Genomic DNA, 26,790 nt, shown 5'->3' on the forward strand with positions numbered 1-26,790 from the left:
CAGAATGAATGCAAAAACATGATACAAGCTTATGCTGCATCCAAGAAACACACCTCAACATCAAGGATAATCATTACCTCAGGGACATGGATGTGAAAACATAGCCCAAGCAAATCGACCTAAGAAGCAAAGTGGTGTAGCCACTTTAAAAACTAAGAAAATAAACTGCAAGCCAAAATTAACCAAAAGAGATGGGGAAAGCACATTGCATACTAGTCAAAGGGAAAAAAATCTACCAAGAAGACATTTCAACTCTTAACATCTATTCCCCAAACACAAGGACACCCAATTTTGTAAAAAGAAACACTACTCCAGTGTAAATCCCATTGACCCTCACACACTGATGGTACTGGCTGGTTTTGTGTGTCAACTTGACACAAGCTAGAGTCATCAGAGGAAAGAGCCTCAGCTGAGATCCAGCTGTAAAGCATTTTCTCTTTCAGTGATCAACCCAGAGGGCCCAGCCTATGGTGGCTGTTGATCCTGGGTTCTACAAGAAAGTAGTCTGAGCAAGCCATGGGATGGAAGCCAGTAAGCAGCACCCCTCCATGGCTGCTGTATCAGCTACTACCTCCAGATTCTGCTTGATGACAAGCTCCTTTACCTATGAGCCATCTTCCTGGCTCTCACCTAGTTTATTAAACCTCAAGCACTCAATTCAATATGACTTTACTGATAGATCCTTCCCTTACTGTCTAGATCAGATTAGGGTTCTCTCTTTTTTTTTTGTTTTTTTGTTTTGTTTTTATGTATGCAAGATGAAGATGGCATTAAACATACAAGTATTTTTTTCCTTTTTTATATTTATTTTTTTATTTTATTTAATTTTATATAACAAAGTCCAATTAAATGAAAACAAACATTTATACACAATATTTGGGAATTTGGGTGTCGTTCTTTCCAAGCTACTTCCTGCTGGTAAGGGGCGCTGTCTTGGGGGGATTCGAAGAAGATTCAGATATCCTGGCTGTAGTCTGTAGGGCTGTTTTGTCCAGCTGTTTTGAACAGATTAGGGTTCTCAATTATACCTTTTTCTACTGTTTGCATTTTTCTTCTACAGAGTCCACCCAGCTATGTAAGTCTTTAACTTACGTTATTCTAGAACACTCTAAGACTTAGACTATAAGTATTCTGAGTACAGTGACATGCTGTTTGGTTCAGTATCCTCAATGCCCATCTCAGTGCCTGCATGTGGTAACTCAGTGAGTGTTTTAGTAAGATTACTGCCTGGTGAATTGCTGTTCCTTATCCCCACTTGAGCTGAAGTGGGGTAATTCTAAATCCTATCCTAACTCAATAGGTTTTGCTTTTGTTAATTAAATTCTGTGCTCTTTATTCCCCTTTTATTCAAGCATATTTTAAAACTTGTTTGTTTTGTTTTTGTTTTTTGAGACAGGGTTTCTCTGTGTAGCCCTGGCGGTCCTGGAACTCACTCTATAGACCAGGCTGGCCTCCAACTCAGAGATCCACCAGACTCTGTCCCCCATGTTCTGTTATTTAAGGTGTGTGTCACCATGCTCAGTTTAAAACTTTTTATTAAGATGTAATGCACCATTGAAACATAATTTATCCCTTTTGCACAAATGGATACTGGGAGCCCATTCCCTATAGATGGATACTCTCTCAGCCTAGACACACAAGGCCATGCCCAAAATGATGTGACAGACTTTGATGATCCCCATGGAAGCCCTCACCTTTTCTATGGAACAGAAGAGGGATGGGATGGGAGTCGATGGGGGGCATGGGAGAATGAGAGGGAGAGGGAACTTGGATTAATATATAAAATAAGATTGTTTCCAATTTAAATAAAAAAGTAAAAAGATGTAATACACATACCACAGAAATGGCCCATTTTAAACACCAATTCAGTGGGTTTTTTTTTTTTAGTGTATTCACAAATATTCATTTATCACCATAGTCAATCTTAGAATATTTTCATCATCCCCCAAAAGAAATCCCATTTCCGTTAACAGTCATCCCTCATTTTTTTCCATCTTCAGCAGCCATCCATACTGTCTAGTATTATGTCAACTTGATACCAAGCTAGAGTCCCCGGAGAGGAGGAAATCTCAATTGAGAGAATCCCTCCATAATCAGGATATAGGCAAGCCCATAGGTCATTTTTTCAATTAGTGATTGATGGGAAAGGGCACAGCCTATGGTGGGTGATGCTTTCTCTGGGCTGGTGATCCTGGGTTCTATGAGAAAGCAGGTTGAGTAAAACATGGGGAGCAAGCCAGTAAGCAGTATCCCTCCATGGCCTCTGCATTGGTTCCAAGTTCCTGTTCCTTGTTTGAGTTCCTGTCCACCAGTGATGAACAGCAATGCTGAGATGTAAGCCAAATAAACTCTTTCCTGCCTAAGTTCCTTTTTGATCATGTTGTTTCATTGCAGCAACAGAAACCATAACACTTATAGTGTGAGACTTTAATACCCTACTGTCACATATGGACAGGCCATCCAGACAAAAACTAAATAGAGAAACGCTGGAGCCAAAAGATGTTATAAAGAAAATGAAGCACACCAAAGAGGAGTAAATAGGTGATAAGAGGTAACAAAACTGAGGGTAGAAATCAATAAAATAGAACAACACAAAGAATCAGTGAAAAAAAAAGTGTTGGTTCTTTGAGAAAATCCACAAGATAGACAAACCCTTAGCCAAACTAACTAATAGATAGAGAATATACAAATTAACAAAATCATAAATGAAAAGGAGAGCATAACAACAGACACCAAGGAAATCCAGAGATCTATAAGGACATTAAAAACACATACTCCACCAAATAGGAAAATTCTAAAGAAATGGACAAATTTTTTGATAGGTACTACTTGCCAAAACTACACCAAGACCAGATAAATAATTTAAATAGACCTATAACTCCTAAGGAAATAGAAACAGTCATAAAAAAATCTTTAACCCAAATAAGCCCAGGGCCAGATGTTTTAGCACAGAATTCTACCAGAGTTTCAAAGAAGAGCTAATGTCAGTACTCCTCAAATATTTCCAGAAAATGAAAACAGAAGGAACATTGCCCAATTTCATCCTATGAGGTCACAGATACCCTGATATTCAAACCACATAAAGATTCAAAAAAGATAGAGAATTACAGACCAATCTCCGTCATGTACATAGATGCAACAATACTCAATAAGTTACTTGCAAACTGAAGTCAAGAACATCAAAAAGATCATTCACTATGATTAAGTAGGCTTCATCCTCATCTCATTAGATGCAGAAAAAGAATTTGACAAAATCTAATATCCAATTCATGATAATAATCCTAGAGAGATTAGGAATACAAGGGACATATCTAAACATAATAAAGGCAATATACAGCAACCATATAGCCAACATCAAATTAAGTGGAGAACAGGATAAGGTTGTCCAACTCACTCCATACCTATACAATACAGTAGTTGAAATTCTACCTAGATCAATAAAACAACTAAAGAGGATCATAGGGATACAAATTGGAAAGGAAGATGTCAAAGCATCATTTGCAGATGTGATAATATACATAAGTGACTAAAAATTCCACCAGGGAACTCAAACAGATGCTAAATACTTTCAGTGAGATGCCTGGATACGAGATTTCAAAAAGTCATTAGCCCTCCTATATAAAAATTAATGACTGAGAAAGAAATCAGGGAACCAATAACTTTTTTTTCATTACATTTCATAATGTAAAATATCTTGGGTTAACTGTAACCAAGTAAGTTAAATAGTTGTATGATAAAAACATGAAGTCTTTGAAAAAAGAAATTGGAGAAGATATCAGAAGATGGAAAGATCTCCCATGCTCATGTATCAGTAAGATTAACATAGTAAAAATAGACATCTTACCAAAAACAATCTACAGATTCAATGCAATTCCCATTAAAATTCCAACACAATTCTTTACAGACCTTGAAAGAACATTGCCAAGTTCTTTTTATGAGGAGCACATAATCAAATCCATTCTCTTGTATATTAATATAAAAACTTATTAAAATGATTCTTTTAAATATCTTCATGTCTCTGATCATCTACATTTTTTCGTAGATCCAGGCAATTTTCTAGAACTCTTAATATTTGATAATTGTTTCTGGTTGGTGTTCTCTGGGTGATTGCCAATTTTCTTATCTGTGTAATTTCCTAAACTATTAGAATTCTTCAAAATTAGCACATTTTAAAAGTAGACAAGAGCTTGGGAAAGAGAGACATGAATAGGGAGGTAGGAACAAAGACTCAAGAGTAGCTATTGGAATGTATGTAATGAAAATGAAAGGAAGAACTCTTTGGGGAACCAGCAAGAAGGGGAAGAGGGAAGGGAGGAGGGCAGGGTGAATAAAAACAATGTATAATGATATGTGGTTATCTATGTGGGTGTAAAGATGTCTTAATGAAATCAATTAATTTATATGCTAATTAAAAATAATAAATATAAATTGTGATGTATTACATTGAAAAATTAATACTAATTTTTCTTTTAAAAATTAATTAAAGAAAGGAGATAGTAAGGTGGCAGAAGTGGAGTGAGAGAGAAATATGAATATTGAGATTATACTGGAAATATACCACCTTTCATAGTATATTCTAGATGTGCAAATATGGTCCATTTTTATTTTTACCACTATCCTTTCTTCTTTTTCCTTATGTCTTATGTAATTCTTACATTTATTTATCTATCTACCTATTTATTTATGTGTATATATGTATGTTTGAGCATGCACGTGGAGGTCAGAGGACAAGTTGTAGGAGTTACTTTTCTCCTTTGACTCTATGGGCCCCAGGAATCAAACTCAGGTCATCAGGCTTAGTGTCAAGCACCCTTACTATCTTAACCATCTTGCTAGCCCAGGTTTTTAAGGCTTTAGATTTTCAAAATTAGTTGCCTACAGTTTCTGGAGACATGAGAACCTTTGGTTTCTTCTCTTGAAGTCATATGTGAAGTGCAGGACCATGGGAAAGGGACAAGACATTAGTGCTTTTATATCTTCAGCGTAACAAAAAGATTAAGAAGGAGCTCATGGCACAGTCTCCCTAAAATTACTCATGCCAATTAATTCAGGAGGCTGTAGGGATTTTTGGTGCAACAGAGATGTAAATAATTGACTACTAATAAGTGTCACTTGTCACTGAGGAAAACCCTGCCTGCTGAATATGCTTCTCTTTGTAAACAGGTGGCTATGTGGGATGAGAATCTTGGGAAGCTCCAAGGATCTGAGCATATTGACTCAAAACTAGTCATGCAGAGACTCTTTAATGGACTTGAGTAAATGCAGGGCTTTTAAGTTTGGGTTTCTGAGTTGCCCTTTGAGGTACATACCTACAGAAGTTGAAGCTTTTTGGATGTAAGCCTTGTGTAAATTCTAAATATTCCTCCTTAAAAACTAAGTAAATGTCAGCTTGGAAGTTTTTTGGCATTGTAACATTTTGTCTGAAGAAATGTTAAGCTTACCATGAAAGGAACTCTTTGGAGAAGAGGAAAGCCATTCTGTTCTACTTTGGGAAGACTTCAGAAAGCTGACCTAAGGACTTCATCAGGAGTGGATCTTAGCACATAATGATCTCAATAAGGAAGCCCTTATGCATATTTATGACTTAATACATTGTTTCATCATGGAGTAGTAAACCAATTGAAAAAACGAAATGCATCAAACAAAGAATTATTTTGTAAGAAATCCCAGCACTCATATCAAAAGCTGATATGATAGCAGATCAAAAGCTATGGCCTGGGAATTGTGTTCTTGTACCTAATCACTAAAGCAGTTTGAAAATGTGATATACTTTCTGGAGAGTGTAACAAGGAGTGGGCACAAACCTCAGAAACCATCCTTCTGTTAGGTTTGTTAAGTTTCTGGCTGCAATTGTAAAGGAATACTTGAGTCAGTTGCTACTTGGACAAAGTCTTGTGGGGGATTCTTAAGTTGCCACAGACTGCTCAGTGACTTCCCAAATAGAGGACTAGCTCTCACTTCTATTTGATGGTAGAAAGTTGTCACAACAATCCATATAATCAGCAGTTTTGAGAAACCCAGTCTACATTAAACCAGTGCTGTAACATGCATATCCAGGCTTTAGCAATGATTTCCTCTCTGCTTTTATGAGCTTTGGTGAAAAGAATCCAGTTTACTAGTCAATATTAGTTAAAGGAATGGACAGGTGGCTATTACTAGATACTGGGTCTGTGGGTTGCCCTTCTTCAACAGGCCACTTATCCAATTTTGAAGCAACCGTTGTGTGCCATAAAGCTATATATTTTTTCTGTGGACTTCTTGTGGTGGTATATTATTTATGATTTAATAAAGCCTGTCTCAGGGTTAAGAAAAAATTTCTAGACAGGGAAGGCATTGTATTGCAGGCTGAGGTTTGGTGGAGAGCGTTGTCTCTGAGGATTCATAGAGACAGGATTGCCATTTAAGTCTGAGGTAGAGGTAGGAGCTACTGGCTTGGCTGCTTTGCTTCTTGAATCTTCAGCTTGAAGCTTGAATCAATACCAACCTTTAGGTTTTTATTTTTTGTGTTACAATTTTGGACCCTAGAATTGCCTTATCAATAACATACATGATGGGTATGGAAGGGCTATGCCCTCTCCACTGGTCATGGTAAGTGCAGAACAAACTCTGCTTTGGGAAGATTGCATATGCTTTATTGCTCATTTGCCTGATGTTCTCTCAAATGATGCCATTTTTACTTTTACTATGTACCACTAGTTGGGTGTGTCCTCATTCCTTCACACCATGTTCAGGAACTTTAATTTTTTAGAAGTTAGTCATACAGATACATTTATTCATACCAGAAATTAAATGGTGTTCACATACAATCAATTCTGTGATTTGTCATGTTTCCTTCTAACATAGCTTGCTTACAATTACAACCAGACTGACATTTCACCTGATGAAGTAAACCTGAAAAATGAATAGTCACAGGACTCCAGATGATCGAAGAACCTTATTTCTTTCATTACCATACCCCATGCTAATTGCTCACAAATATGGTTAGCTGTCTTTTCCAAAAGTCTAGTCAAGAGATTGTCCTCAAGTCTCATTTCTCATAATTCTGCATTTAAATTCTTCTGATTTGTTCCAATAATATAAACATGAGATTTGATGCATTTTAAACAACGCTCATCATTTTTCCTGGGCCGAGCTTTTGAAACCTCAAAGCCCAAAACTTGTGACATACTTCCTCCAACAATGCCATACCTCCTAACTGTTTCAAATAGCGTCACTCTGTGGTGACTAAGTTTTCAAATCTTTGAGGCTATCTAGGCTGTTTTTATTCAAACCAGCATGTAACTCTTTTTTGACAGAAAACACCAACACAGGATTTTGAAAGTTATTATTATTAATGCCTTTAAGAAGTGAATGAGTAGTTGAGAGTAAGTAACCCTGTAATCTTACACCTATTGGGGAAAACTATGTGCAGAATTTTTCCCTATTTGTCACTGACCTGCATTATTAGAAAGGGATTCTGAAAATAGCACAGTCATTGGCACCACTGACACATTGGTCACATAAGTCAAAGAGACAGCTCAAGAAAGGCTATAATATGTCAATAGAAGGGTGGTGGGGAAAAAGCATTTGTTTCCTCTAATTTGTGGATCCTCTATTTTATATAGAAGCACAAAAATCACAGATATAAATAAAGACACTAAAGTCAAAGTGAAAGTGTCTGGAACAAAAGGGACCAATCAGAAGTGGGAGGGGTGAGAGTAGGGAAAGTAGAAGACAAGGGGGATATGATCAAAATACAATATATACTTTTATGAAAAAAAGTTTTAAAACCATTTAGGTTTACTCTAGAATGACTTAACCAAGTATGAGAGGAGACACTTAGATGCTTTGATCATCCCTGAGTGTATATATATATATATATGTATATATATATATATACATATATATATATATATATATATATATATATATATGTGTGTGTGTGTGTGTGGTTGTTCACAGAATACACATTTAGGTGTCTTCCTTTTTTATGACACTTTCTTAGACCATGTTATTATATTGACAGATGCTTTAGAAACTATGCTTTATGTTGTTGTTGTTCATTTGGTGCATCTTTCTGAAGAATGTCTACCCACAAAAAATCATGGCATTTGTTTTCTGGACTTGGGTAAGGGGATGAAAGTTGATTCCTTGGAATCAGATACTAAAAGCCAAGCTATATCATTGTTAGCCAATTTGTAGAACTGATGATTGATTTTGGTTTCCACAGTAAACTCTGCTACCCTAATGAGAAACTTGTCTGCAGTTCTGAAGTTTGGAATTTAACAACATTTGCATGGAAGATGGTGTTGGAATCATCTACTTAGGTAACTTATTGTCTAATGAAGTAGAAGCAGCAACGACTTCATGAAAGGGACCATGTCGTATAGCTTTTCTTGGGGAGCTAGGAGACATACTGACTTGCCATTATGCTGTAGAATCCCCTGTTGCTTAAGCTCAAGGGCAGTGCTTTGACAAATGGGCCCTTATTAATGATCCGTGGTGTGAGAATATGCATAGAACACAATAGCTATATTTTTAATGAATTCATTTGTTTGCTCTTATTTTGGGGTCACAGTCTTATACAGCCAAAGCTGGCCTCAAGCTTTGCCATCAGGTAGCTCAGATTGGCATCAAAGTCCTTATCCTTCACTCTTCAACTCTCAATTGCTAGGATTGTAGGCATGAACCTCTAATCTAGTTGAATGGATAATATAACTGACTCTTGAATTTTAGAACATTACCAATCACGGGGATTATTTGGGAAGCATTTGAAAACATGGAAGGATGGGCTCCACCTCTAGAGTTATGGAGCAGCTGCATATCTGCCAGTCTGAAAAGGTCCAAAGTGCTGCTCCTGGAGTCTAGCTGACCCACAGCAGTACTGCTTTGGAAATGAATGAAAGCCCACTTGAAACCTTGTTTAAAAGGCAGCATCCCCATTTCCACTGGGCCTAGGGCTTCTGATCCAACTGGGGAGAACAGGGCTTGGGAAGGTACATCTAAGCTAACTCTTCAGATTCTGATGTTCTCATTCCCCTCTAAAGTGTGATGGAGAATGTTATTAAAGTCTCAAACTGGCCCCCGGGAATGCAAGCCAAGTGTAAAATTTAGTGGTGAACTTTAACACACATGAAGGTAAAACTTAAGGGATGGTCCTTTGTAGAGTGAAGAAAAGGACATGAGGGCATTCCATGAAGAATGGACTGAGTGGGAACTACTAGAAGAAAGCAGCTGAGCCAGCTTCAAGGCTTGTGAGGAATGGTGAAAGACAAGGTTTGTAGCACTGAAAGACTAGATGGGTGGGGGAGGGAGAGATACCCCTTTAGTGTGAGACTGTCTTGACTCTCAGATGCAGGTGTGTGCCATTCGATCCATATGACTGCATACACAGTGACTTAGTTAGTGTTTCTATTGTGAAGACACACCATGACCATGGAAACTCTAGTAAAGGAAAACATTTTAATTGGGGCTGGCTTAGAGTTTAGAGGTTCAGTCCATTGTCATCGTGGTGAGAAGTATGGTGTCATGCAGGCAGACATGGTTCTGGTGAAGGAGCTGAGAAATCTATATCTTGATCCACAGGCAGCAGGAAGAGACTGAATCACACTTCCTCCAACAAGGTCTCACACCTCCTCCTAACAGTGCCACTCCCTATGGAGCTATAGGGGCCATTTTTATTCAAATCACCATACACAGTCTCCCTAGAACTGGTCTGGCTCTGGATGACAGATGTCATCCAAAAAAAAAAAAAAATCATCCAAAATGTTGGAATATCTTGCGGTGGAGGTTTGTAATGGTGTGTATCTATCCTGACATGACACTTTCTGAGAAAGTGATTTAGTAAGACACAGTTCCATAAGAGGTAGGTATGAGAGGACCCTAAGAGGGACACATGGGTTTCCTTGGGAAGAGGAAGTAGATGAGGTCTTCTGGGTAAACTGGGGGGGGGGAGTAGAAGGGAGGGAAAGGGGGAATGGGAACAAGAGTGATCAGGATGGTCAAGTTGTTGTCAGAACAGAGAAGGAGAGTAATGGGGAGTTATCTTGATAGAGGGGGGCATTGTAGGGTTAGGAAGAAACCTGGCACCAAGGAGGCTCCGGGGAACCCACAAGGATGGCTCCAGTTAAGACTCCTAGAAATAGTGGAAAGGGTCCCTGAACTGGCTTTCCTCTGTAATCAGATTAGTGACTGATCTAGTTGTCATAGAGCCGTCATCCAGTACCTGATGGAAGCAGATGCAGAGATCCACAGCCAAGCACTGGGCTGAGCTCCAGGAGTCCAGTTGAAGAAAGGGGGAGGGATTGTATGAGCAAGGGGGTGGTCAGTCATGATGGGGAAATCCATAGAATCAGCTGACCTGAGCTTGTAGGAGCTCACAGGTTCTAGGCAGACAGCTAGGGAGCCAGAATGGGGCTGGCATATGCCCTCTGTATAGCTTGGTCTTTTATATGGCCCCTAGGAGTGAGACCAAGACTTGTTCCTGATGCATGAACTGGCTCTTTGAAACCTATTCCCCTACGATGGGATGCATTGTTCAGTCTTGATGCGGGAGACAAGGGGAGTTTGTTCTTGCCTCAACTTGATGTGCCATGCATTGCTGACCCCATTTAATTGAAGACTGAGGAGGAATGGATAGGTGTTGAGTAGGGGGTTGGTAGGGGGAGGGGGCAGGAGGAGGGGAGGGAAACTATAGTTGGTATGCAAAATAAGTGAAAAAAAAATGATGGAAAAAAGAGGTAGGTATTAGCAGGTGAGTGGAGGTAGGAACCAGAAGCATGAGATATCGAGCATGTTCCCACGGAAGGTAACTGTGGCTCAGTCCAGCAGGCAAGCTCTGGAAATTGTAGGAGTGACTTGCACAGGGAACTGTCATGTCTGCAATCTGACCATTACCCAGCCTATGTAAAGTGGAGGGTGGCTTCTGAGAGAGCAGATTTCTAGGCACTTTTGTTTCTCTTCATAATAGCATAAATAACAGGGAGAGGGCATTCCTGTAGCACAGGGCCTTCTGCTCATGAGGGGACATAAGGAAACCTATGCGATGAGAGATTTCCCAAATGATAATGGGATGGAAAAATAACACATGTGGCTCCAACTAGATTTATTAAACAAAATTGTGTTCCTGTGCACAAGTTCTCTACCTTTTTCAAGCTTCATATCTCACCATGATGATAATGGACTGAAACCACTAAACCAAAAGGGAGCCCCAATGAAATGTTTTCCTTTATAAGAGTTGCTATGGTCATGGTGTCTAACTATGTTACAGGGCTTGCCTGTACATAACAGATATACTTGCCATATCTGTGCATCAAGTGTATGCAGGCCCAAAGGAGACAGAAGTAGGCATCAGAGCCAGTGGAAGTAGAGCTAAAGAATTGTTAGCTGCCATGTGGGTTAGAGCAGCAAGTGTTCTTAATCTCTGAGCCATCTACTCAGCCCTGGTACTGTGAGTTTTCATAGGCTTTACTTAAGAGATGAAGAAGAGAAAAAAGCCCATCTCTTGTGCCATACCCCCAGAGATACACGGACTCACAGACACTCCCTGCACACTTAGTTCTTTATTATTTTAATAGTGGTGTGAATGTTGAGTCACTACCCTTTTAAAAATAATAAAATGGTGCTCACAAAATTTTAAATACTTGATTTACAGCAACATGGATCATATTGCAACTGGAGCCCAGGACTCTTAAGCTGAGCTAGAAAGACAACATCACTCATGAGTCTGTCTCTGTTTTGTTTTCTCTCTCATTCGCTCTCTTTTTTCCCTCCCCCCATCTTGCGCGCGCGCGCGCACGCGCACACACACACACACTTTTTTTTTTCTCGAATTGCCCATTACAAAGAAAGATAAAATACATTCCATAGACACAAAAATAGTCTCAGGAAAAAGGTGATGACAATACAGGATGATTTTTTCTACTGCATGTGTGTTACTGTTTGCTATTATATTTTCACAATAAGCTTAGTGTGTCAATTTCTAATAATAGGCTTTCCATAGAAGTTGCCAGAAACCATGTGTGGGAAGAAAGCATATTTGGATTGAAAGGAACCAGTGATGGCAGATGAGAAAGAGACGCCCTGCCTTTGGAAACTTTTACACAGACGAATTGGATGGTATTTTTATAAGTTAATCATAAAAATATCTTAACTTTTCCACCCAAAAGATTACAATAAATTTTTATAACATGTTTTTGGTGTGGGTGGTATATGCATTTGTTCGTGTAGGTATGTGGAGACCAGAGTTGATGTCAAGTTGCTTCCTTGACTGCTCTCACATTTTAGAGACAGGATCTCTCACTAAACGTGGTGCTCACCAATTCAGAAAGACTAGCAAGTTATTGAGCTCTAGTGATTCTCCTGTCTTGACATCTCCAGAACTATGATTTCAGGTATATATCAACAAGCCCAGTTTTTCATGTCAATGTTGATACTCTAAACTTGGTTTCTCTTGCTTGTGTATCACTCACTTTACAGCCTGACTCCTCTACTCCCCCTCAACTAAGAAAAACATTTTCAGTGGATGGATTTTTTTTAAATGTGTAATTATTTTAGAGATGATGGTTATGAAATTTAGATTTAGATTTTGTTCTAACAAATCAACTCAGGACAGGTTAAGTGCTCTGAGAGAGTATCATTGCAAATTGGATGTGGGGTTGAGAACGCAGCTTGTAGAGATTTAGTTTTATATTTTCTTTTAGAGATGAAGGTGGATGGAGGAGATAGGAAACATCAGTTTATGGGCCTGACTATGGATGAAGGTTTCATAGAAAGTAGTAGAGTTCAAGTGGGTATGCTGGGATGAGGAGCTAGACTCTCAGCAGAAGCTCAACTATACCAAATGGATCATGGGCTACTGCTAGTGTCCTTAGATACCCCAAATGTGTAAAAAGAAGGAAAACAAGAATTTCTCCTTCCCTACATCTGTTCAATACAACGCTGCTTGTGGCAATGACAAAGAAAATGGGTGTAGATACTAAGTCTAAGAAACAGCCCCTACTCTGAGGGGTTGATAGTTTAGTGCGTGTGTGGGAACAGCTCATAAAGAGATCAGTTTCAACATTGCATCAGATCTACTTACCATTGTGTGTTCAGGCTTTATTACAAGGCAAGCTTCTGGAAAACCCCATTGTTTTGGTCATAATATATATACACATTTACACACATATCTCACACACGTGTGTGTGTGTGTGTCCTCCCAAAAGTCACATATATAAACTTAATATCCAATGGAATACCTTTGAGAATTGTGGCCTCTGGGAAGGGAGCAGGTCACTAGGGCTCTGCCTTGGTGATAAGATTAATGTCTTCTGTCTTTCTGCCATGTAAAGATCAGCAAGAAGGCACTATCTACATAGTAGAGTTTTCACTAGACACTGAATGTGCTGCTGCCTTAATGCTGACTTCCAGCTTCCAAGACTGTGAACAATGACTTTGTTCATTTATACAGTATCCCATTTAAAGGTATCAATTTAAGATGAACATGTATCACAATTTAAACACAGAGAGACTAAATTTTTTATTTAATATTACTTTATATTGCACAGAAATAAAAATACTGACACTACATAACCATTACTCAATTGACAATGATTTTCTTGGATTGACAGTTATATTTTCTAAACAAGGTCTTATAAGCACACATAATGTCTTCAGTTAACAAACATCATCGCATCTTCACTGGAAAATGTTAGAATGGGCCATCAGTAAACAAATTCTTTTGATGTTAAGAGTTCCAAATTTTTCCACAGCTCTCTTTACTTTGTAATGTAACATCTTGAATACAAATTCACAGTGATGGGCAGTTCTGATGGATGTGAGTTAATACAGGCGTGAACAATGTGCTGTTCAAAAAACCACACTCAAATCTTTTTAAGGTAGTAAAATGATAAGTGTACTTTATCACCTTTTAAGTAAAGTGTGTTGGATGATTTGGTTTTCATCATGCATGAGGTCACAGAATATATTCTAAGAAAAGAAACCTGGATTCTTGACCAAACTCTGTAACTCAGTATTTAGGGCATTCAGACAAAACATACTCTCTCTGGAACATGCACAAAAGGAAAATGTGATTTGGGAGGAAAGGGTCAAGGATTGGCTTCATAACTCTCCAAATTCCTTTTAGCAAAATTTAATTAGGTTGAGTGAAGGATATTTAGATTTAAAATGAAGGATTGTGTAAAATGAATAGTAGTCATATTTCACTTAAAACTTATTTGAGACAAGGTCTCACTGTGCAGTATTAGCTCCTTGGAACTCTTTCTGTAGACCAGGCTGGCCTCATACTCAGAGATCCACCTGCCTCTGCCTCCTGAGTGCTGGAACTAAAGGCACATGACACCACACCCAGTTTAGTTTTCCTTTTGAACCAAGTACTTTAATAGTGTCTTACATCTCCATAGGAACAGCACTCTCCCTGAATCTATTTATACTTCTAACATTAGGAATTTCTGTTGGAACATTTATTTTAGAGTTAAGGGAGTACAACCCCAGCCCCTATCTACACTCTATAATTTGGCAATTTATGTTATAACTCATGTCTATTTTTGGCAGCAGAATCACTTCTTAAAAGATTTATTTATTTTTATTTTAGATGTATGTTTTTGCCTGCATGTATGTCTTTGCACTGCTTGTGTTCCTGCACAGAGGCCAGAAAAGGGTGTTGGATTCTTTGGAACTGGAGTTACAAATGGATGTGAGCCACCATGTGGGTTGTGGAAACTGGACCCATGACCACTACAAGTGCTGAGCTATATCTTCAAACCCACAGAATTTTTACTAAAATTTAATGAAATTAAAGAATTGCACGTAATCGGAGACCTTGTAAAGTACTGATGACTGACCAAATAAAAATTGACAGTTTTATCTTTCCTAGGACTTTTCTTTTTCTACAAAATACAACTCTGTCTGAAAGACTCATCTAAAACAGACTGCTGGAGGGTGGAGTGGGGTGGGGGCGGGCTGGCTGCTTTTGAAAGCTGGGAAAAGGAACTGTAGCTGAAAGCAAAATGAAATAGAAGCCTCCAAATTGGCAAGAAAGAGCACTTAATGAGTTCCTAATGTAAGAGAGCAGGATGCCGGCAATGGACAGGGTACTCTTAGTCACCTTTCTGCGCCGAGTGTTTCTTATAAAATAACTTTGTGAGGATGGGCCCTAGAAATCAAGTTCTCCTGAGCTTTGCAACTTTACTGCCCATTATCTTGCCATGGCATTGAGGATGCAGCAGCCAGTTGGTAGAACAGTTTTCTCCTGAGAAAACTAGAAGGATTTATTTATTTATTTATTTATTTATTTATTTATTTATTTATTTATTTATAGGCATTGCCACTCAAAGACAGACAACTCAAGTTAGTTATAACTTCTTTCTCCCTGTTGCAAAGAGATGGGTTCCACAAGAATATCAAAGAGATCTCCTCTGGGATCAGAAGGCAGGGGGTGGGACAGGGGTGGGGATTGGTGGTGAGGAGAGGAGCAAATTCTGTGCAATGGGAAACAAGACAGCTTGAGAGACCCCACCTGCATTAGGAAAGGCACATGCCCCCTGAATCTCACATGAATGAGTGCAGGTGAGGGGCATGTGAAGCTGACCCAGGGTTCCCTCTGGTTTAGCTCTTGCTACAGTCTTCTCTGAGTAGAGGTGTCAGTACGGAAAATCGTGGCTTAATTCCTCTTGCTCCTGACTAATTCGGGCATAATTAAAGCTGAAAGTTGAGCCTAGAGTTTCTTTCCCAGGCATAGGGGCACCAAGAGGACCCCAGTCCTCTAGTTCAGCCAGGCACACCTCCCAACACATCACCAGGCCGAGAGTCCTAAGGGACTTTTCGTGAGTACTGACCTCCCTCCCTCAGTGTTTCAGGGGCTCCTTTGATCCCCTGAGATAACTGAAAGCCAGTCAGGTCACAGAAGTCACTGCCCTGGCTCAGGAAGCTTCCTGCTGGGCCCCTGGACTATTCGCAGCCAGCAGCTGGGGAGCAGGGCGGGGCGGGTCGCAGCGCACCAGTGAGCCAAGGCGAGCACTATTCCTGTCTTGGTGAGCTACAGGCATGTTATGTGCAGCGCGCCCAATCACGCTCTCAACCCTCTACACTGACCTGCACTCCCCCCAGTGCCACAGGCTTTGATTTGATCCTCTTCTCGGAACAAGTTCACCCCCAGCCCCCTAGCCAGTTGTCTTCTGACTGCGCGGGTGTCCTCAGAACAGGTCCTGCTCCATGGCTGGGAATTCAGAGCCACCATCCAGCACTCCCGGGACACGCACAATAAGGGCCACATCCACGCATCTGTCCTGTTGGAGATCCAGCACCCTAGCTGGTGCACTGTCAGAGTGACCTCTCCAGGTGATGGTGCGCGACAACCTCTGCCCCTGGCGTGCAAATGTGGGCTCCCCAAATTGTGTAGGGGAGGGGATTTTGGGCAACGCGCTGCCATGTTCAGCAGCAGCAGAAACAAAGCCTAGCAATACCAGGAAGACTCTGAAATCCACACCCTCTGCTACTAGAGACATCTGGAAATTGTCTCTAAATCATTTGTTGTTTTAGACGGGCACGAAACAACTGCCAGATCTGGATGAAGAAACCCTAGTTTTTTAAACTGAGCAGGCAAAAATCGGCCTTTGCTAGGGGGCTCTCCAGCTGGACAGCGGAGGTGGGGGAATCCGAGTACGGGATGCAGCCAGCAGCACCTGGCTGGTTCCATTCCAGCTTCCCGCCTTGGGCATCATGAGTTACTTTCTGTCTTACTCCAAAGCTCACAGCAGCTCTCTTCTCACTGGCTACCAGGCCTTACGGGCTGAGGGCATTTTGTGCGACGTGACACTGGAGACAGAGGGCAGTGAGTTCCCAGCGCACAGGTCACTTCTGGCATGCTCCAGCGACTACTTCAAAGCCCTGTTCAAGAGTCACACTCAGGAATCTCGGGCTCGTGTAATTCACCTGCATGTGCCTTCAGCGGCTGGCCTGCAGCGCCTGCTGGACTTTATCTATACTGCCTGGCTGCCCCTCTCTATGGACACTGTGGAGGACACTCTGGAGGCTGCCAGCTATCTGCAAGTCACCGAGGCCTTGGGGCTGTGTGGCCACTACCTGGAACATCAGCTTGCCCCAGAGAATTGCTGCTTCACTGCCAATGTGGCTGCTCGCTTTGGCCTGGCTGGCACTCTACGTGCAGCAGAGCAGTGCATTGTGGGCCACCTGCAGGAGCTGCTACTGATCGGCACTGGCCCCTCAGGGCTACTGGAACTCAACCCTATATCAATGAAGGTTGTGCTGGGTGCCCCTGATGTGGCACGGGTGGCTGAGACACGGCTGCTGGGTCTGGCACTAGCCTGGCTGAGGCAGGAACCTACGACCCAGCGCCTGGCACACAGTTCAACACTGCTTGGATGTATTCGCTTTGGCTTGGTGCCTGCAGGTGTTCTGAGGCGCGTGTACTCAGGCTCTGGTCTTACTTTACCTACTCGGATCAAGGGCCTCATCATCCAGGCCCTCAATTACCACACAGCACCTTCCCGCCAGCCACTCCTACAGGGAGAACAGACTAGTATCCGGAGTGCCCGGACCCGTGTCTTGCTGGTTGGTGGTCTCAGAGCTAGGGAGACTGTTACTGAGGAAATTGTGGCCCTGCCAGAGGTTGTTAGGCATCGGCATCCTGAACCTGAACCAGAGGAAGAGGAGGGAGAGGAGGAGGAAGAGATGGAGGAGAAAGAGTGGGAGCTAACCCAGGATGTGGTGTCCTTCGATGTGTACAACCACAGCTGGCACAGCCTGACACGGCTGCCTGCACCACTGCTAGGCCACAGTGTATGTACCATGGGCAACTTCCTATTTGTCCTCGGAGGGGAGAGCCTTTCTGGTAGCCCATCTAGCTCCCTAGCAGACCTGGGCCCAAGGTCGGTCACGGCCTTAGTGCACCGTTATGACCCGCGCTTCCACACTTGGACAGAGGTGCCCGCCATGCGAGAAGCGCGGGCCTACTTCTGGTGTGGAGTGGTAGGTGACAGTCTCCTGGCCGTTGGGGGTCTGGGCTCCTGTGGCGAGGCACTGGCCTCAGTGGAGATGTACGACCTGCGTAGGGACCGCTGGATGGCAGCTGGGGAGCTGCCTCGGGCACTGCACGGTCACGCGGGTGCCGTTGGGGACCATGGTGTCGTGTACATCTCTGGGGGCAAGGCTGGGAGAGGTGAAGGAGGCACAAATAGCCTCCGAGATATGTACTCCCTTAGTCCCGGACAAAGGGCATGGAGTAAGAGGGCACCCATGGGCACAGCTCGCTATGGGCATTACCTTTCGGTGCTGCGAGGTGCGGTGTTTGCCTTTTTGGGAAGATATGAGCCCTTCTCTGAGATCGAACGCTATGACCCCAGCACAGACCAGTGGACTCGGTTGAGGTCACTACCCTACGACCGCTTCTGCTATGGACTTGCTGTGGTAGAAGAGACAGTGCTGCTGCTGGGCGGTCTCAAGTGGAGGGATTCACACCAGGTGCCAACTCGTAATGTAGTGGGCTATGACCTTGACCTGGACCATTGGGAAGACTTAGGCTGTGTGCTGCCCTGGGCATGGAGTGGCCTTCAGTGTGCTGTGCTGCAGCTGGAGGAAGGAGGGGAGGAGACAAGGGAGGGAGAACCTGGAGAGGCACTAGATTTAGTGTTGGGTTGAGTAGGTGAGTCTAGTCTTCAGCAGATCTAAGACAAAACTGTACTTGCCCTTGCCTGCAGAGCAAAGCTTTCCCCCCTAAGAGTTGGGCAGTTCTGAAGGGAAAGGAGGCAAAGAAGACTTTGGCCAAGGATAACTATTTCCCTTCAACTGCAACTGGTAGCCAGGAATGCATTATGAATTAGTTTTAGTTAATCCAAGAGTTTTCAGAAAGACAGACTCATCCTGTGCTAGAGCAGGACTTTTGGAAATAAAATAGGAGCTTATTTCCCTCCCTAAAGTGTTTTCCAGGTGCCTGTGATTACTTTCATGTCTCCCCCTTAAAAAGCTGTACAATTAGGTACACACAAACCACGGAAAATTGTTGGCTATAACAGCTGTAACAGTCCCACAAGACAATATTACCTGACGGAATTGTGAATGTGTAGGTGCGTGTGCCTTGATAACTGCTTGGAATGGTTGTAGGGAGGGGGATGATTTTTATAGTGTTGGGCCACTGTTATAGTTCTGATCAACAGTTTCATATTGATAGTGAATTGAGAAGGAAATAGTCTTGGAAAAAGTGTTTCTTTGAGAAACTACTTTTTGTTAATTTTTCTCTGTCCCTTTCCCATCTGCTTTTATACTGGCTGGAGTCAGTTTATTAGTTTAGACATATTTCAGCAACCCTTAACCACAAGATGTTACATTTGTAAAATGAAAATGAGCTTATTTTTGTTGGCTTACCCTTCTATGCCCTGTGGGATCACAGAGAAGGAATGAGTAGGTGAAGTTTACACAGTTATGTCAGGTCAGTGGGAAGACAGCTTGGGTTTTCAAGGTCTCACAGGAGACCTTGGTAAGCCAGAAACAGGTGTTACTTCTGGCTTTCATTAGCTATCAGTGAGGTGGCAAAGTGAGAACTTGTAACTGGGGTGGTGGTAGTGAGGGTGGCTGTGTGATTAGGTCACAGAGAAATGTGGTAAGCCCTCTGCATGAATAAAGTAGGTGCTGTATAAGGATTCAATAAGAGCTGAATTTATTTGTCTTCAGTTCACAGTCCTGCCTCTCCATTTGAATTGAAACTAATGCAACAAAATGTACAGATATATAGTGCTAAAAGGTCTCCTTCATGCTAGGCTAGTCATGAGTCTTGTAAAATTCATTACTTAATTTTTACCAGTAAAATAACAGCTGACATTACAAAAATGGAAGCTGCTGACTAGCAAGAGAGCTAGTTTTCCCACCAACTATTGTTGTTTGCAAGCTGTTTGTTCACTGTATATGTGACACATCCATCATGTACAGATATTTTTAAGTGAAGATACAGATTGGTCTAGTAAAGATCAATATACCTAAATAACTGTAACAAGCACACTTCATTTTAGGACAAGAGGGTTTTTTTTGTTTGTTTTTTCTCTCTATCTTTCTCTCATTTACATACACAAAATCCCCACAAATTTAATGTATGTTAATAACCATGCAGTAAATAAATGTTTTTACAAATAGGGTTATTTTTTAAATGATAAAAATATTACACTGGACCCAAAATTCCATACAAATGTTAATGTGTGGTTTCTCATCCATTTTGACTAAATATAGGATTACTGAAAATGTGCTGTAGAAAGGCCACTCTCCTGTACAGTTGTGCAAAGTCTGCAAAATGATAGTGATTTAATGTGATTTCAAAAGCAAAGAAAAAAAGATGCCACTGTGTAGTTTTTACTTTCTTCTCTACAGCAAAAATATTCACTGGTATATATCTGAACTCTTAGAGATAGAAGTACATTCACTGAGCTGCACAGGCAACAGGATAAAGCTGATCAGAAGTAGATTTCAGGACATAGAATAGTAAAGGAGGGTCCTTTCCTCCTGGAAAAACAGCAAATTGTGACTTGTACATTATGCAGCCACACACTAAAAAGCAGCAAGTCACTTTCATGCTGTGGTCACTTTCCAAAACTAGACACATAGAAATGGCATTATATGAAGAGGACTTTTTCACAGACTCCATCCACTCTAGAAAACAGTTCAGGACTCTAGGAAAAACTTCTAAGTTCTTGATCTCAGGTTACTCAAAGTAATGACTCATCGAATGATCGCCATTAGCAGAGAAGTTCATTAACATTTTCAACATTGTTTTCTCTATTATAACTTCTATCTGCCACTACTAGATGTATTTTACTTCCCTGCCTGATATATAATTATAGACGTTTAGTTAAGAGACCAAGGGAAAATTGGAAACTGCCTGGAAAATTGACTCATTTCAGTGTATACTTTGTCTTTTAAGAGTTAAGAGTTCAAAAACCATGAATTTGGGCTGAAATTATGTATGTATATATGTATGTATGTATGTATGTATGCATGTATGTATAGCTGTTAGCTGCCTTTCTGGGTGAGTTAAGTCTGTTTTAAAAAATCCATTCTTAAATTCTTCTGTACACAATCAGCATTTCATCACTACAAAAATAAAGGAAGATTTAAACCAAGAAAATAAAGCAGCTCTATCTTCGATTTTGGTCTTAGTTACAAAAACATCTTACAAAGCTTTGCCCTGATACACCATGCAGTGTTCTCATAGATTTGGAATACCTCCATTAACCAGTTAACACAAGTTAATAGACTATTAAGACGGAGATTAGCTACCTGAACTTTTCTTATGGTGATGCTCTTCTAGTTTGCTTAACTCTTTTATACGCACCTACATTTCACAAAAATAAAACTACAGCATTAAACTTTGTGCAATGTTTAAGAAAACTCTTAGAACATTTTAATAAATATAAAAAGGTTTAAATTCTTTCCCACCCACAAGGATGTCTGCACCTGAAAAAATTGATTTCTGTTTGAAGTCTCATTTATAGAAAATTAACTTAAAGGGAGAAAAGATGACTTCAGATAGAAAACTACTTTTTTTGTGGTTTTTCTACTTGAAGATCACCTGTATCCAGAAGTGTTTGCAAAAGTTAATTGAAGTCATTAAATATTGTTGATTTTGCACATGGTAAACATAAGCTGAGCACTAACTGCATATAAAACATACAAATGCTCATTAAAGACAGTGGTAATGTGACCATGTATGCTTTGTTTCATATAATTTGGTAACATTAAAGTATAGCTTGTCAAGAGTTCAACACATTGATAAAAAACTACCTCATGTACTTGTTCAGGGTACCGACAGGTACTAGATGGCCTCAAGTCGGAATGCACTTACACATGGGTCTCAATGTATGAATGAGTATGTGTTAGAGAGGAAGTGATAACATCTATTTCAGAAGAAATACTTAGTGGGTCATTTGAGGTGGTGTTTTGACAGATATCCAAGAAAAGGTCGAGGTACATCTGCTTCCATTGTTGGAATTCTTTAGATGTTAAGTCTGGATTGTCTAGGACTTTATCAATAATGGCTACTTCCCCTTCTCTGGCCTGAAAAGCAAAAGAATTCAATAGTTAAGATAGAGGTGAAATTTATCCAAATTTAAAACAAGTCAGTGAGCCAATAAATTCAGAAACCTCTATGAAACAGATCTGATATGTTCACATTCAGTTATGTAGACTAAAATAATGGTATATTTATTTTCTTACTCAGTGCTATGTCTCGGATTGCTCGCTGTCTGTGATTTACTTTATACTCTTGGTCTTTCCTATTTGCCATCTCTGCTTATGGAAGCCTTCATGTTTTAAGGAAACCTTCCTCATTTCTTCAAACCTTACTTAAACACATGAAAAGAAGCTTTTCTCTCTTTATTATGGCCTCTGTAACATCCTATCCCTGCCATCAAGTGGACTTTCCACTGTTTATCTCTTGAGTTATTTTGGAACATGTCCATGGTAAACTTGTTACGCTCCAGTGGGAGTAAACAAGAATCCCTGTTGCTGCAAATACAGAATTCTTGCCCTGTGACTTTAAGGTCTCAAAATACAAACAAACAAAACAACAACAAACAAACAAAAACCTTAAAAACAACAACAACAAAAATCCTTGACCACAGCACTGGAACCCTATAATGAACTGTGCCTTTCCCTTTCATACTGTAGGCTGGGATTCAGCTGACGACTAAGCTTCATTTTGGTTTTTGGGTATAACTCACAAAGTCATACATATCCAATACAGAAGAAGACAACTCCTGCTGTGGAAGGTAAGAGGGAGAAAGGGTTAGGACAGTTTCAGAAAAGCAGCCCTGTCGTTCATCTATGTAACAAAGGGCTAAGGGAATCCAGGAAATGTTCTCCAGAAATGAAAAGCCACGCCTCTGTGTCAGATTTGAAAGGGAAAGAAGACAATAACATGCCCAAGAGACATTTCTGGTCAGTAAGCAGACAAGATACTAAATAGGTATGGAACTGATGATGCTGGGAGTTGCCCTATGGTAGGACATGAGATCTACTCTTGGGTTTGTTCAGGCATTTGTATGTAATTGAACATTTTACAACCTATTAAGTTTCCAGGCCCCAAAGCACAAGGTTCTATAATGAGCCCCCGCCCCAACCAAGTTTCTGAACCAGTAAGGGACATTTTCTTTTTACTGACTCTTCATTGCCTTTGAAGAGCAGAAGAGTCAAACAGTATCATGACTCATCAATTCTTGTTGAACTCAACATTTACAGTGCCTCTTATTCATTGTTATAGGACAAAAATATTGTATTTACAGAGCATATAATATAAGAAAAAAGAGGTGAAGAAGAAGTATGAAGGAAAAGAACGAGAGAGAGAGAGAAAGAGAGAAAGAGAGAGAGAGAACAAAGGGTGTAGAGTTGGATGATTGGGTGGAGAGGAGTTGGAAGAGAAGAAGAAAAGTATGATCCGAATAAAGTATATTAAAAGTTTCAACAAAAGATAAAAACTAAATGAGGAGGGAAGATGTGGATATCTTTGGAATACAGCTGGTCAGTAGAATTACCCTTTTGTTTGTTATTGCTTTCCCTAGAATTGTGGCATTAGCTACAAAAGTTCATTAATTGTTCAGTGGAGTAGCATTTGCACAAATACCATAGTTAATTGACTCTGAATCCTTAGCTGTTATTACCTGTAAACATTTCAAATAATTGATTTTTCCATTGCAATTATGTATTTCTTAATCATCTCTATTCCAATACTGCATTCTTAGGGAGATGCTGAGGATTTAAAACACTTCTCAAAGAAGCCCTTTGACATTTTGTATTTTGGAATTACTAAGCTACACATTCTGTATGACAAATTTTTTGGTTTATTTTGTTTTCATTTGTGTGTGTGTGTGTGTGGTATAGGACCTGTTCAGGTAGTTTATAAGACAGATCCTTTCCTCCTCTACACAACCTCCTTCTTCAATTTCTTCCTCTCTGTTCCCCTGTTCTTACCACCTGCTTCTCAATCTAGCTGCGGTATAAGAAGAATGAAAATACTGTTAAGCACTTAGCGAAGTATATATTTGTGAAGGGAATATGTGTGTTAGGAACTGATCATGTAAACAGAAAAATTGTACAATTTTTACGTGGTACATGATGACTGTAGCTTCACCCCACATATGGTGAAGATGATGCAGGAAATATTCACAAATCATTTAAAGCCCTTTAAACATTCTATATACATACCATATGTCTTTAATATCTTTGATAAATATCCTACATGGTGAACTTTTCTTAAGGAATCAAAAGACTAAGGAGTAGCACCAACCCTGAATTTTGAGAAGAAAATCTTAAGCATATCCTGTTTTCTCCTAAAACTAAGTCATACAGCATTTAGTCAGTGACTTAGGACTTCAATATATATAAACAAACCAACCAACCAATCAACCAACCAACCAACCAACCAAACAAAAAACCCCAAAGGATTCCCTTCCCACCACTCTGCTGCAGGTTTTTTCTATTTACCGTTACCTTCCCATAGCTCTGCTTTTTTTTAAATTTTTATTTTAAATATTGATCCCAATTCCCTCTCCCTCCCGTACCACATAACTGGCAATCTAGTTTTAGTTCAAGAAGAACTCTCCCCAAAGGAATTATCTGTCCGTTTCATACCTTACCTTTAAAGTGCTTTTAAGAATTCTTAGCCTGTGCAGTTTTTCATTCATCACGGGATCATTACATCTTTTTATGAATGATAGCTTGTATTCCATCTTGGTTGAAATGCGATGTTCACCTATAGGTGACAGACTGGCTTCCTCCAGCGCCCTGTATAAATCTTGCAAGGAGTCTCCTAACTTTTCTTCCCGATTTTCACCTGTGAGAAGGAGTGGGAGGGGGGTAAAGGATTGGTGGGAGGGGAGAGATGGATAGATAGTTTAATAAAGATATTGTGTAGTTTGAAAAAAACCTTTTAAAATTTGATTATCTGAAAAACAGTCTAATGAATGATTAGGAAAACGATCTAATACTTAAGTATGTCTAAGAAGCAAAATAACAAAATAAAGTAACTCAAAATAACTCACAGATGCTAGTTAGATTGGGTTATAGAGCAATGGGCAGCCAATTGTTTTAGAATGATTAAATAGAATTTATGATTCAACAAATAGTCTCTTGAGAGAAAAATAACCACACATTTCTTGAGTTCAAAGATTTAGAGTATAAAATGTATATAACATGGAAATGTTGCTTCATATAGTTTAGTATTTTAAGACAATAAAACACAGAAGCTATTTAATAGAGTTCACCTGGTTAATTAATACTGAATGATTTTCATTTTCTCAGAGTTCCTAAGATGTAATGGTACTGTTTGGCACATATATGAATAAGATTGTCCAGTTATTTAATAAATTATTAGATTTCATATGACTGCCATAGAAATTCCTGGTAAATCATCAATATAGTAACTGATCATGTTATTATCAAAAATAATGTTTTGATGTTTTAGACAGGAGCTCACTATGTAGGTCAGGGTGGCCTGCAATTCACTATGTAGCCCAGGCTGCAACCTGCAACACATGAGGCTGGCCTAAAATACATGGTACTCCTTTTGCCTCTGTCTCCCAAGTGCTGAGATTACAGGTATAAGTTACCATGCTCAGCAATAATAATGTTTTAAATTAAATTAAAATGAAGCATATCGATGTATTTATAAGCAAAATATGTGGCATGTACTAAAAGATCTTATAACATTTTAAAATTGAGACAAGACAATACTCCACTTAAATATTTTTTTTTTTGGAGACAGGGTTTCTCTGTATTGCTTTGGAGCCTGTCCTGGAACTAGCTCTGTAGACCAGGCTGGCCTTGAACTCAAAGAGATCCACTTGCCTTTGCCTCCCATGTGCTGGGATTAAAGGCATGCACCACTAACGCCTGGCCACTTAAATATTTTTGAGAAAAATTAAGATAATCACATGTATGGATTTTAAATCTAGAAGAACAAATGAAAGTGTCATCTTAATTTAAAATTGTCTGAATAATGATGTTGTATTAATTATAAACACATTAATTTGTTTGTCATATAAGTAATAAAAATGAACTAGAATTCTTTGGGGAATAGCAGGGTGTTATTTGAGGAATACTTCTTATACTAGCCCAAGGCATAAATATAAAATGTTATTCATTACAGCATGGTCCATGCAATTTTAATATTTTGTATACAGTGTTAAAAGTAGATCCCCTAATTACCAATAATATTAATGAACAGTAATTTGTGCCAGGCTGTAGGGTAAATACATAACATTCATGATTTCATTTGATCTTCACAATCACACTAAGAAATCTTTATTTTATATGAGGGGAACTCTTTCCTCAAAGTCATAATCTCATATAAATGGTGGAATTAGAATCACTCTAAAGTAGAGGTGCCAATTAATGTGTGACTCCCTTAAAATGCAGCATTCTAAACACTTATTTCAAGTTTTCCATGCAATCTTTTAATAAAATGTACTGCACTTTCCATAGAAAAGGTTTCTAAGTGGATACAAACTATACACAGACAGTACTTTCATAAGTTGAACTAGACAGAAATATTTCTGTGTGTTCATTTTCTGGCAAAGTAGATAAATTATCAGAGTCAGAACACTTAAAGGGTGATGGTTATACCCATACTTTGTGTAAATTATGTACACCATCCCTTGGGCTATGCTAATGATGATCTAAACATGTTTTAGAAGAGTACACCTAAAATTGTCCCAAAAGTCCAAAATAATATTGTAATTTTCAAGGGAATCACCTATAGGATTAAAAAGCAGTTTTGTTTAAATTCTGTATTTTTTGCTCTTCTACTGACATCAG

At 39.8% G+C, this 26,790-nt stretch overlaps 2 protein-coding genes across 5 annotated transcripts in view; one reads left to right on the forward strand and one right to left on the reverse strand.

Annotated features, from left to right (window-relative positions):
* The first annotated feature begins 16,698 nt into the window (after positions 1–16,698).
* On the forward strand, positions 16,699–18,799 carry Klhl34 (kelch like family member 34). The gene has a single exon (XM_051179225.1). It carries the CDS (start codon positions 16,699–16,701, stop codon positions 18,634–18,636), a length of 1,938 nt encoding a protein of 645 aa, XP_051035182.1. The 3' UTR covers positions 18,637–18,799.
* A 2,152-nt stretch (positions 18,800–20,951) lies between these two features.
* The window catches only part of Cnksr2 (connector enhancer of kinase suppressor of Ras 2), a 248,221-nt gene continuing 242,382 nt past the window's right edge, over positions 20,952–26,790 (reverse strand). For all 4 annotated transcript variants that reach the window (XM_051179229.1, XM_051179227.1, XM_051179228.1 and 1 more), the window contains 2 exons: positions 24,612–24,808; positions 20,952–22,035 (listed from right to left, as the gene is read on the reverse strand). In XM_051179229.1, the coding sequence (XP_051035186.1) occupies positions 21,820–22,035; positions 24,612–24,808 (413 nt within the window). In that variant the 3' untranslated portion in view covers positions 20,952–21,819. The remainder of the gene's footprint in view (positions 22,036–24,611; positions 24,809–26,790) is intronic.

This window comes from Phodopus roborovskii, unplaced genomic scaffold (assembly GCF_943737965.1).
Source record: "Phodopus roborovskii unplaced genomic scaffold, PHOROB, whole genome shotgun sequence".
NCBI lineage: Eukaryota > Metazoa > Chordata > Mammalia > Rodentia > Cricetidae > Phodopus > Phodopus roborovskii.